The sequence below is a fragment of the Panthera uncia genome, chromosome B1 (genome assembly GCF_023721935.1).
Source record: "Panthera uncia isolate 11264 chromosome B1, Puncia_PCG_1.0, whole genome shotgun sequence".
NCBI lineage: Eukaryota > Metazoa > Chordata > Mammalia > Carnivora > Felidae > Panthera > Panthera uncia.
In genome coordinates, this window is record NC_064811.1 from 175,995,190 (window position 1) to 176,007,431 (window position 12,242).

At 37.4% G+C, this 12,242-nt stretch overlaps 1 protein-coding gene across 8 annotated transcripts in view; it reads right to left on the reverse strand.

Annotated features, from left to right (window-relative positions):
- Positions 1–12,242, reverse strand: part of DLC1 (DLC1 Rho GTPase activating protein) — a 550,042-nt gene that overhangs the window by 195,773 nt on the left and 342,027 nt on the right. For all 8 annotated transcript variants that reach the window (XM_049631680.1, XM_049631683.1, XM_049631686.1 and 5 more), the window contains one exon: positions 10,148–10,181. In XM_049631680.1, coding sequence (XP_049487637.1) covers positions 10,148–10,181 — 34 coding nt within the window. The remainder of the gene's footprint in view (positions 1–10,147; positions 10,182–12,242) is intronic.

Below are 12,242 nucleotides of genomic sequence, written 5' to 3' on the forward strand. Positions count from 1 at the left end.
TTTATTTTATTTTATTTTATTTTATTTTATTTTATTTTATTTTATTTCGTTTCATTTCGTTTCGTTTCGTTTAATTTCATTTCATTTCTAGAGACAGAGAGAGAAAGAGTGGGGTAATGGGGCAGAGGGAGAGAGAGAGAGAATCTTAAGCAAGCTCCAGGCTCAGCATGGAGCCCTATGTGGGGCTCGATCCCAAGGACCCTGTGATCATGACCTGAGTGGAAGTCAGGAGTCAGACACTCAACGAACTGAGCCACCCAGGTGCTCCTACATGCTGTATCATTCCAGTATCACACAGAAAAGCTTCCCTATCCCCCATATCCTCTGTGCTTCATCAATTCATGCCTCTCTATCCCCAACCCCTGATCTTTTTACTAAATCCATAGTTTTGCCTTTAAACGAATGTCATATATTTGAGCTGTACTTGCCACTAAATTTTTCTGTGAATCTAAAACTGCTCTAAAAAATAAAGTTTATTTATTAAAAATACCCTTTTTAGGTGTACAGCGTTATGCTAAATGATTTAAATTTTTTTTAATGTTTATTTATTTTTGAGAAACAGAGAGTGACAGAGCACGAGTGGGGAAGGGGCAGAGAGAGAGGGAGACACAGCCCCAGGCTCCAAGCTGTCAGCACAGAGCCCCGTGCAGGGCTTGAACCCATGAATGGTGAGATTATGACCCGAGTGGAAGTTGAACGCTTAACCAACTAAGCTACCCAGGCGTCCAGGGTAGTGACTTTTAAAAACATGCTTAAGACTATTGGAGGCAATGCTGAGACGAATCACTCGACAGAAAACGACAATCCATATATATCATTAAGTATGAAAATGGCCATATTTCAGAAAGCATAAAATTAATATGAGCAGGAGTCGTCATAGAAGACTTCATGGTGAAGGTGAGACCCAAATGAGACCTTAGGAGCTGAGGGAGTTAATTTATGGAAGGGAAATAGGAGGATCATAGGTCAAGTTACGTAGAAGCAAATTTAGGGGAAAAGTGTTGTTGCTACCATGGCTACAGCGGAAGGTACATGTTAGAAGAGGATGGGAGATAAGGTTGGGAAGGAAGGTCAAGGTCAGGTTATGGAAAAATTTATTCATCAGCCTGAGGAGTCTTGGCATTTAACCACTACATACAGCATACAGCATAGTAGTTAAGAGCATGCATACTAGTCTGTGTTGTTTGCTTTGAATCCTGCCTCGGGCAAAGTGTGACTTTGGGTATTTTAGGCAACCTCTGAATCTCAGGTGCCTCCTCTCTATAATATGGAAAACAGTAACACTTACCTTATAGGGTTGCTAGAGGATTTACTGAGTTTGTATCTATAAAGTGCTTAGGAAAGTGCAGGCACAGAGTAAATGCTTGCTGTTATTATTCATTCAACCATTCATTCTACAAACATTAAGTCAAAGACCTTCTAAGAGGCTGGCATTATGCAGATGAAGAGAAAATGTCTGCCTTTCAGGAAATCATAGCACAGCAGGGAAAATATTTGGATAAATATATTCAAGAAGACCAGAGACTTAAAAAGGTAAATTAAAGAAGTGAAGAACTGTACTATTATCCTCCATTTACTAGTTTCCTTAAATCCCTAGGAAAGAATTGATTGAACATTTATATTAAAAAGAAGCTTATAATGTTAGCAGTTGAAAGTCACTGGAATGTGTTTTCTGGTTAGACAAAATTTTAAAACAAAAACCAAAAACCCCATTGTGGTGGGTAAGTGGGGGCTTTAGGGGATCATTTTGCTTAAACATCACTCCTAGAATTCTAGAAAATATTTATTTATTTATTTATTTATTTACTTACTTACTTACTTATTTATTTACTTACTTATGTTTCTTTATTTTTGAGAGGTGGAGAGAGACAGAGCACTAGTGGGGAAGGAGCAGAGAGAGAGGGAGACACAGAATCCAAACAGGCTCCAGGTTCTGAGCTGTCAGCACAGAGTCCAGTGTGGGGCTTGAACTCATGAACTATGAGATCATGACCTGAAATGAAGTTGGATGCTCAACTTACTGGGCCACTCAGGCGCCCTATAAAATCTTTTCTATCTGATTACAGTAATCAGGAGAAAATAGCTTTTTGAATTCATGATCCATTCTCCTGAAATAGCCAGACTGGTGTTCGGCACAGCCTTCCCACAACAAAATGGGCACCAGCCTTGTCTTGGACATGAGTAAATTCGTTATGGTTGTTAATAACTGCCTTGGATTTCTCATTTAGATAAACCACATCTCAAAATGTGATTTTTAGTCTACAATAGAAATATTTATGCATCCATCTGGGAGAGATATTGATCTCAAAGTTTTGCCTCTAGAAAAACAAATCAGAGTCCTTCAAACCAAAGGAGGGTCAGTGAGAGAAGAAAAGCACAGTCATACCAGTAGAGTGGTAGGTCATTTCACACTCAGGTCAAAGTAATACTTGTTATGTGTACCTTTCCAAAGTACATGCACCTCCCTAAGAAAGTAGAATCAATGTACAACTATCTTGTGGGTACATATTTGTCTATGTATTCATATTATTAATAAAAGTAACTGAACTGCAAACTGTGCACTGTGAATTCTGTAAAAGTAAATATTTGAGGGCATCTAAAAATGATAATATTTTCAAACTACGTGGAAGTTCTTCTATTGCTCTGTAAAACAAAACTGATGGAAAGGGGCCTTTTAATAAATTGTTCTTCAGGGAAGATTGGAAGGACACGTTAATTTTTCTAGTGATAAAAGGTCAATGTCAATTAAAATATCGAAATGCAAAACTGCCTCATTAGTATGCACGGGTAGTTCCTCGCTCCCTCTTCCCAGTCCCGATAGCCATTCTTTCAAGGGATGAAGCAGGGAACAGAATGTGCACAAGGCTTTTTGGAGGAAGAAGTTTTAAGCTCGTCACATGTGAAGAGTTATGGTGGTTGATAGACTTAAGATTAATGTAGTGCATGCATGATTCAAAACTATTGTTTGGGTATCTGCCTGTGCAAGGATCCTACACTGGGTGCAGGGTGACAAAGATAAAATGGAGGGCGTTTATACCTTCAAGAGCTCCGAGCCTGATAGGGAAGATAATTCATGAACAGGAATACATCACAGGGATCACTACATGTCATAGAAAGATCCAGCCACCTTTGGCTATGGAGACCTGAGAAGGCCACTCCAAGTACAGGGGGAATCATTCAAATTGCAACGCGTTAAAGAGAAATTATCACGTACCTGTGCTGCTTGAAATATCATTGGGAAGGAAAGGAAATATGTTTGATTGGTTCTGGTGACATACTAGATTTACTTTTCCTACTTGGTAATAAATGAAATACCAACAGAACATTTAGAAACAGGTTTAGAAAATTACCTGTACTGAAAAATATCCTATGAATTCAAGATTTTTGGCATTTAAGAATAGCTTACTTATATTTTTCATGAACTCCTTGATACCTGAAAGCTAATGTGTTTCCTCTCAATAGCCCAGTCAACCACAGCCAACTTTTCATGGATTGGTTTACATTGGGTTTCAGAGAAACTGAGAGGTTATGTGTGGGCATACCCTAAATTCCTTCCTCATAAAAAAGCAAGCAAACAGAGACCATAGTGAGTATTTATAAGCTACTAGTATAAAAATAATGAAATTCATTTTTGGAGAGTGAAAGGGAATAAAGAGTTTGGAATGTTGGCCAAAGCCCAGCCTGGCCAGATAAAGACAATTTTCAGATCCTGCCGAAGCCTGTAAAACAGCTGGGGGTCTTTGCAGTCACAGAAAGCACTTCACTTAGAATAGAATGATAAGGGGCACCTGGGTGGCGCAGTCGGTTAAGCGTCCGACTTCAGCCAGGTCACGATCTCGCGGTCCGTGAGTTCGAGCCCCGCGTCGGGCTCTGGGCCGATGGCTCGGAGCCTGGAGCCTGTTTCCGATTCTGTGTCTCCCTCTCTCTCTGCCCCTCCCCCGTTCGTGCTCTGTCTCTCTCTGTCCCAAAAATAAATAAAAAACGTTGAGAAAAAAAAAAAATAAAAAAAAAAAAAAAAAAAGAATAGAATGATAAGATTCTGCATTTGGCTCTGGGAGTATTACATGTATGGAGTAAAGCATTTGTTGATTTTTTTTTTAAAAAAGATCTTGTTTATTCATTTATTTATCAAATATCAAGCAACTACTGTAATGTCATACATTGGGAGTATAAGTTGAATAAAACGAAATTCCATCTTTCAAGATGCTTACGGTCTAGTGAGACAGCACTAAAACCAGTCTGATCTGTACTAAAACGGAGACATGATATGGAGCAGAATGTTTCAAAGGAAAACTGAAATAGAGCGGTCATATTTTTGTTCTTTCATTAAATCCCAGTATCTGTAGATATTGAAACCCGATTTAGAGCAGAATACATCACATGGATAATTCCCTGAATCAAGCAATGATAATCAGATTGGAAAAGGGGGAATATCTTTGCATTTCAGTTTTGTGTTTTTGTGTTTTTGTTTTTGTCATTTGTATTTCTCTTCTCAGTGATCAAAGGCAGCCGAGAAAATTAATACCAAAAGGCACCAAGTCTGGGCTTTGTTATTAGGTGTGTTTACAAGGAACTTGGAATGAAATTATGAAAACCCTGATTTTTCCCCTCACACATTTGTCACAAAGAAGTATTTGATTTCTATGTTCTGCCTTACTAGCCACAACACAAAATGTGGAGAGACTGTGAATCTGTTATATGCTTCTGAAAGCTATCTTTCACAAGTGTTTCAGCCTATAATTATTCATTATCTTGATTTTAACATTTTCTGGCCAACAAACTAACCTAAAGGCAGGAGTACAAACATTCTAAGAAAAATGACCAAGGAATGCAAACAAAGTCAGATTCTAAGTCATCTTTCTCAATGGTGCGCTTTACATATTTGTATGAGATAGGTCCACAAATAACACCATTAATTAATTACCCAGCTGAAATATTTGGCAGTTATAGGGGTAGTAGGAGTAATGGGAGGGGAGGAGAGTGAGTTATATAAATTTTTAAACTGTATTAACATTAAATCATTAAGATTGAAGTCAAAGCATCTTTGTAGTTATAATTTATTGGTTAACATGTATTTACAGAACACTCACTTATGTGCTTATTAGCTGTTTTAATTATAGGGCACACAGACAATATTCCTTATCTAGAAAAGCTCATGGCCTAGACATGAGGGCATACCACAAAGCAAGACAATAAGATTGCAGTAACAAACACAGAGTTTTCTAGGGGCACGGAAAAATCAATGACTAACTCTGCTTAGGAAGTAATTCATTAAGGAGACAATATTGTTGGATCTAATAAAACAAGCAGAATTTTCAAGACACTCAGGGCAAAAACTTTGCCATTTTTGGTTAATATAATAATGGTCTATTTTTCAGAGCTGCCATGCATTCTGACAAAATTGGCGAGGTGTTCTGTGATTTAACTTTAGAATGAGAGATTTCATATTACTTTCTACCGCTACTTTTCAAATATGCTCAGTCACACTTGGGTGACTAAAATGCAATGCTAATTTTATAGGCATCTATGCAATAGAGGACACATTCTAAATCACCAGTGTAGACATTTTTCTCTCCCACGCAATTAAATGAAATTATATTCATTTAGGATGAATGTCCATATCTTTTTCCCTCCGAATAAGCCATTTATCTCTTTTTCTATCTCTGCCTATCATCTATATTTTTGAAAGGTGGTTGCATGATGCAGGCAAAAGTAAGACACAGAGCTAGAAAGGGCTCTGCGGCTGTATGAGATGGCTGAAGTTGGATGAACAAACCAGCAAACCAACACAAAGGAAGAGAAAGGGGAGAAAATATTGGTAGGTATATTGGTGAGACCCCTCACAGGAAACCGATGCTACATTGGGTAACTGAGGAAAGTTTAGTAACAGAATTATATATAAATTTAGGGAAGCCACAAAGCCTAGAGGAGAGAATGGTTTTCAGTACCTGGGACTTGTGTGGAAAGAGTCACCTAAGAGAAGCTGGCAGGGACTCCTTGGGAAACAGATGGGGGCTAACTACCCAACTCCACAGCCCCAATGTCACACCCTGCCTTCCTCTCCTCCCGGTCTCCTCTTATTGGTGGAATAGGGAAGGAACAGGGAAGGGAATTGAAGGAATAGGGAAGACAAAAAGGTGGGAAGTCCCCTGGTTCTTTCTGTCCACACTGGTCAGCCTCCAGGGTACAGAGGTGACAAGAAGTAGTAGATCTGGGTGACAAAACGGACATTATCTAGCACAATACATTAGACTGCTTCCAGATTACAAATGGCCAGGTATGATGCAGGCAATTTGACCTTACCCTGTAGAGAGCCAGGAGGAGGAAAAAGTTAAAGCAGAAATTGATGCGATCAGGTGGTGCTTTTCAAACATCACTCTGGTGACAGTGTAGAGAGTAGACTGGTGTAATGACAGGTTGAGTCAGGGAAACCAGTTCTGGTTGCTGTGGCAAAAGTCCATGGGAAGTGGAGGACTGCATTAATGCAATGGCAGGGAGAAGGGACGAGGGTTGATTAGAAGGCAGTGTTGACAGGACTGTGTGTAGGGGGTGAGGGAGGAAGGGTGGGAATTGGGAAGACACTATCCAATTACCCCAGGGACTAGGGATGTAGTGGATAATATAGTCCTAGGAAAATAGGATGCAGGGTATACATTTCTCATGGACAAACTGTGAAAGTTGAAGATTATCTGTTCACAAGAGAGAACTTCACCCTAATAGAGACAGGAATTTCTAACGACAGGTTAAAATATGACCAACTCTGTGTGTGCTGTGATAACTTCTGTCTGAAGTAACTCACTCAAAGGCTTACAGAGAAAGTGATCTCTTTTTTCCACATGGATGGCTGCTTAACTGTTAATTGGTGCCCTGAGGAAGCATTTAAGAGCTCTTGGATCAGACATGGGCAGTAGTAACACAGCTAGCTTCTATTTGGCTTGTACACATGGTAGTTATAAGCACAACTAATTATCATAAAAAACAGCTACCATTTTTTCAGGGCCTATTTTGTGCCAAGCATTGTTGCCTTACAACAACAACACGGCAGCTTCTTTATTTATACTTTAGAAATGGGAAAATGAGGAGGTTAAGTAACTTGCTCAAGGCCACACAGATAGGAAGCAGATGTGCTAGAAAGTATACCAATGGCATTGGGCCCACTCTTTAGGGGCAATACAGATGCTGGTGGTATAAGGGAGTTATATGAAAATACTATGTGTTGGATACAATTACACACGAATACTTATGTGATTAATTATGATTTTTTAAAATAAATTAATTGCACCCCATTTCAGATCCTGAGAACATACATTTTGATACTTTGATTCTTTTCCTGGTAAGCTTTCTGAATAAGGTGGTTTAAGAAATTCTCAATTGAGAAGAGGAAAAGGAAGATGCTGGCCCAATAAAACATTGAGACTAAGTTCCTTCAGGGAAAGGAACATGCCTTATTCATAAACTGCTTCCTTGATAGAACCTAAAAAGACACCTAGTGTATGTTGCTGCTCGATATGTATTTCTGGAATGAATGAACCAACAGGAGGCTCTTTCAAAAGTGTCTCCCCTTGGAGATTTTTGTCATCACAAGGTGGAAGATGAGCAGCAAGATTAATTCCACCAGGCTGTATTTACATAGCAACATGGATCAGAATAGAAGATGTCTACTTAAAGCACACACAGAAACAACCACACAACTGTATCTCAAGAATTATTAATGGAATGTACCCAAAATGATTTTTTCTTTTTTTTAAGAGCTTCACAAGGCCTGGTGGGATTGGTTCCAGTTGGCTTGGATGAGAGGTCACACAGATTAAAAATAGACTTTCTTAATATGGAACAATAGGCTACATTCATTTAACAAGACAGAAAAAAAAAAAATGACAGGCCTCAGGGTGGGAATGAAGCTTAATCCTATTTAAGAGCTCAATTAACCCTCAGAAGATTGAGTAGGTCCTCTGCCTTCACTGCCATTCTTCTGTCTAGCAGAGGTTAAAAACAGAGATTCATAAAGAGGAATACATTTGTATATAACTGAAAATATTTTAAATGGGGCATAATAAAGTTTAGTAATACAAGAACCAGTTTGCTTAGGCCATTATAGTCCTTTAAAACTAGAAATAAGTCATTCTCTTTTAATTGTCGAATCTGTTACCATTATTAATAAAATATTCAAACATAAGTCTTTATCTTGACACATAAATTCACCGATTCTTAAAAAATAATTTCTTTCCTTTAATTATCAAACAAAATTACATTTCCTTCTAAACTAATCAGTACACTCTCAAGAAATCTGCATCAAAATCCACGCTGGAGTAAATTCCAATTATTCTAATGTTTTAATATATAGAAGCCAGGTTCTGTTCAAATTAGTCCATCCTGGGTCAGACATCTGGGGGCCTGGATAGGTCATATGTATCAATGGGTAGACCTTATTTTCACAGATCACCTTGTGGAACCTCTTTTGGAATGGAATTTATCAGCTCTTTTCATTGGTGCCCTAGGATTATAGAAATGACTCAAATCATTAAAGAGTGACCATTTCATGTTTTTGGTTTTTTTTTGTGGTTAGATCATGATAAAAAGTGGTGGTTTCATTATATTTATGCTTCTTGTTTAATTAGTTCTTTGTTCTAATAAAACTATCTTTAAAATATTTGAGAAGCTTGAAACACTGAAGGCTTCTCCCTATCAAACCAAAATTATTTAAATGGCAGAAGGAAAAGTAACTCTTTGGCTCTTCATTCCCTCAAGCAGTGGCATTTCTATCCCTTCTTCCTTCCCCTGCCCCATCCCCCAGCCAAGAATTCACATCCTAATTTTCTCCTTAGGGTGTAAAAGAATTTGCTGACATTCTGGAATAAGATGGCAACTTTGCTGTTATAAACTTTGTTTAAATTGCAGCTACTCTTGGAAATTACAGAGACTGTCACAACCCAAGATAAAGCATGACTTTGACCTTCTTTCTCTTTGTGATGTAAATGTTACTTAACCATTTATTTCTTGTCCCACCAGCTAGATACTAACGCATCTATTTAAGGTATTAGAGCACTGGAACTATAATTCGAATTCATTTACTACATGCTATGAACCCGTTAAATACCACTGCCTTGTTAAATTGAACAATTTTTCTCTCAAACTGCCAGTTCAGTATTTTCCTTCTGTTCTGAAGGGCTACCTTTCAACATATTAGAGTCAAGAAATCAGATATAGCCTAAACAGGAGAGGAAAGTTAAGCTCATGGAAGGATACAAACTATGAAAGCTCTTTTGTGAAAACTACCCGGTGGCAAAAGTAAGGTCACTGAACTAGAAAGAGAACATCCTCCATATAAAAATTATCAGACAAACTAATGCTTTCGTGTGAGGTCATTTAAGTCATGACATCATTTAGATGATAGCATAAACTTTAACGTGGTTCTTACAAAGTCACAAACACCAAATTTCTAAGTGATATGCTTCAAGTTTGGTAGTATATCTTCAATTTTTAAAAAAGATTATTCTTATTATTATACATAAAACATAAAACAGTACTGAGGATAATCAAAAGATATTTTTGAAAAGCACCTGATTCTATCAATCCAAGTCTAATTTTTCACATTTCCATGTTTCTCCTTAGTCTTTATCCATTTCCCATGGTACTGCTAAGCGTTATAATCATAGCCCAGAGCATAGATACATTTTCTAATTTTCTCATACAATCATTCATATTGCTTCAAAATTATACTTTTGATGGTATAGCATCAGTTTTAAATAAGTACACTTCGTTCTGTGACTACTATTGTAAGCTATTTAAGACGAAAAAATAAATCTTGATGATTATTGACAATTGATTTCCAAAGGCTGTTCCCTGGTACACTAAACAACATCTAATTCTTTTCCTCAAGAAAAAAAGTTGTGGTTATGGTTACAAGTAAGGCTGCAGGAAGCATACATCTTATTCTAACATGATGTAACGTTCTGTTAGAAAACCACATTTTTTTCTTACATTCTGAGCAAAACAAATAGATTTTTCAGAAATTCAATCATAACATTTGCCTAGAAATTGATGAGATTTATACACTTTTGATATTTAATAAAATGTCTACATGAAGATGGAATTTTATTCTAAAATAGGAAAATAGGAGGGAAAACATAACCAAATGTCCACTTACCAGCCGTTTCCTTCTCTGAAATACCTGGAGTAGCCTGAAAAAAAAAGCCACAAAAATTATGTTATCACTAGAAAGAAACATCAAAATGTTATTAGGAATAAAATGAACTACCATAAATGGAGCAAATATTAAATAGAACCCAGCAGTAGAGAAATGAGCAGGCAGGGGAACTGAATAGACATTTTTCCATAGAAAGCATACACATGGCCAACAGGTACATGAAAAGGGGCTCAACATCACTAATCATCAGGGAAATGCAAATCAAAACCACAATGAGGTATCACCTCCCAACTGTTAGAATGGTTATTAAGAAAAAGACAAGAAATAACAAGTGTTGGCAATGATATGTAGAAAAGGGAACCCTTGTGTACTGTCAGTGGAAGAGTAAATTACACAGCCACTAAGGAAAACAGTATGGAGTTTCCTCAAAAATTAAAAAATGGAACTACTATATGACCCAGCAGTCACACTTCTGGTATGTATCCAAAGGAAATGACAAGAGGATCTCAAGGAAATAGCTGTACCTCCACGTTCATTGCAGCATTATTCACAACAGTCAAAATATGGTAACAACCTAAGTGTCCATCAATGAATGAATGGATAAAGGAGATGCGGTATATACACAATGGAATATTATTCACGCATGAGAAAGAAAGATATCCCACCATTTGCGATAACATGGACCTAGAGTACATTATGCTAAGTGAAATAAGCCAGACCAAGACAGACTCTGCATGGTATCATTTATATGTGGAATTAAAAAAAAAAAGTGGAACTTCTAGAATCAGAGAGTAGAGATGTTGCCAAGGGCTGGAGAAATATGGAGAATTTGATAAAAGGGTACAAAGTTTTGGTTATAAGACAAACAAGGTCTGAGGATCTAATGTGTAACATGGTGACTATAGTTGATAAAACTGTATTGTATAATTGATTTTTTTTGATAACTGAAATTTGCTAAGAGAGTAGAACTTAAGTGTTCCCACACCCCCCCCCCCAAAAAAAAGTAAGCATGAGAAGTGATGGGTGTGTTAATCAAACAGATGGTGGAAATTCTTTCACAAAGTATGTGTATATTAAATCCCATGGTGCACACTTTAAATATCTTATAATTTTATCAGTTATACCTTAATAAAGCTGGAAATAAATAAAAATAAAAATGAGAGTTGGGGAACTATCAGTAAAGTTACTAGATCCAGGTATAATAACTGTCAATCATCATGTAATTCTTTTCTTCTCTGAAAACTCCTATTACCCTGAAAAAGATGTTGGCAATAAATAAAACCAAAAACATTTTTTGAATTTAGGTAAAATTTTTACAGTTCAATTTCTTTGTCCTGTTTTGGAGGCAGAAAAAATAAATTGTTTGGTGGGTGTCTGGGCATTTCAAATCTCTGTCTTGTCTCTTCAAGGCTCAGATTCCTCCTTTATTAGACAGGGACAATCACATCTACTTCTTAGGGTCACTGAGAGGACCAACTGTAGTAGCTTCTATAAAGCGTTGAAGGTCCTCAGGAAAAGGTAGCTGCTGTTACTGTTTGTTTCTATGGGCATTAGGCCAGTGGGTCAATTTACCGATATGAGAGGTCTAGAAGTTCAATTCCCAGCAGCTATCATCTATCACTATCACTGTTTAAAAAACAGAGCTCAAAATGAGATGTTTTCAAAAGACTTTAAAGTATAAATGTCTAGTTCTACTCTCTGTGGATATTCTAAAACAAATTAAGGAAGTTGAACTTCTGGTTCCCATTCACCTCAATTATTCATGTATATAATATCATAAACATGAGGGTATTAACTTGTACTGGAAGACTTCGATCCATCTGACCCACTAGGATTTCATACCTTTTAACCCCAAACCACCGACCAAACAAGATGTCTACAACTGACGTCTCTCCCTCTCTTCAGGGACAAAGTCCTGAGTTGGGGTAAGAGAAGTAGGCTAGTAGGCTTAAATGGGTGATTAGTTTTGTTTTAAGTGTGTGTGTGTGTGTGTGTGTGTGTGTGTGTGAGAGAGAGAGAGAGACAGAGACAGAGAGAGAGACAGAGAGAGACAGAGAGAGAGAGAGACAGAGACACAGAGAGAAAGTGAGAGGGA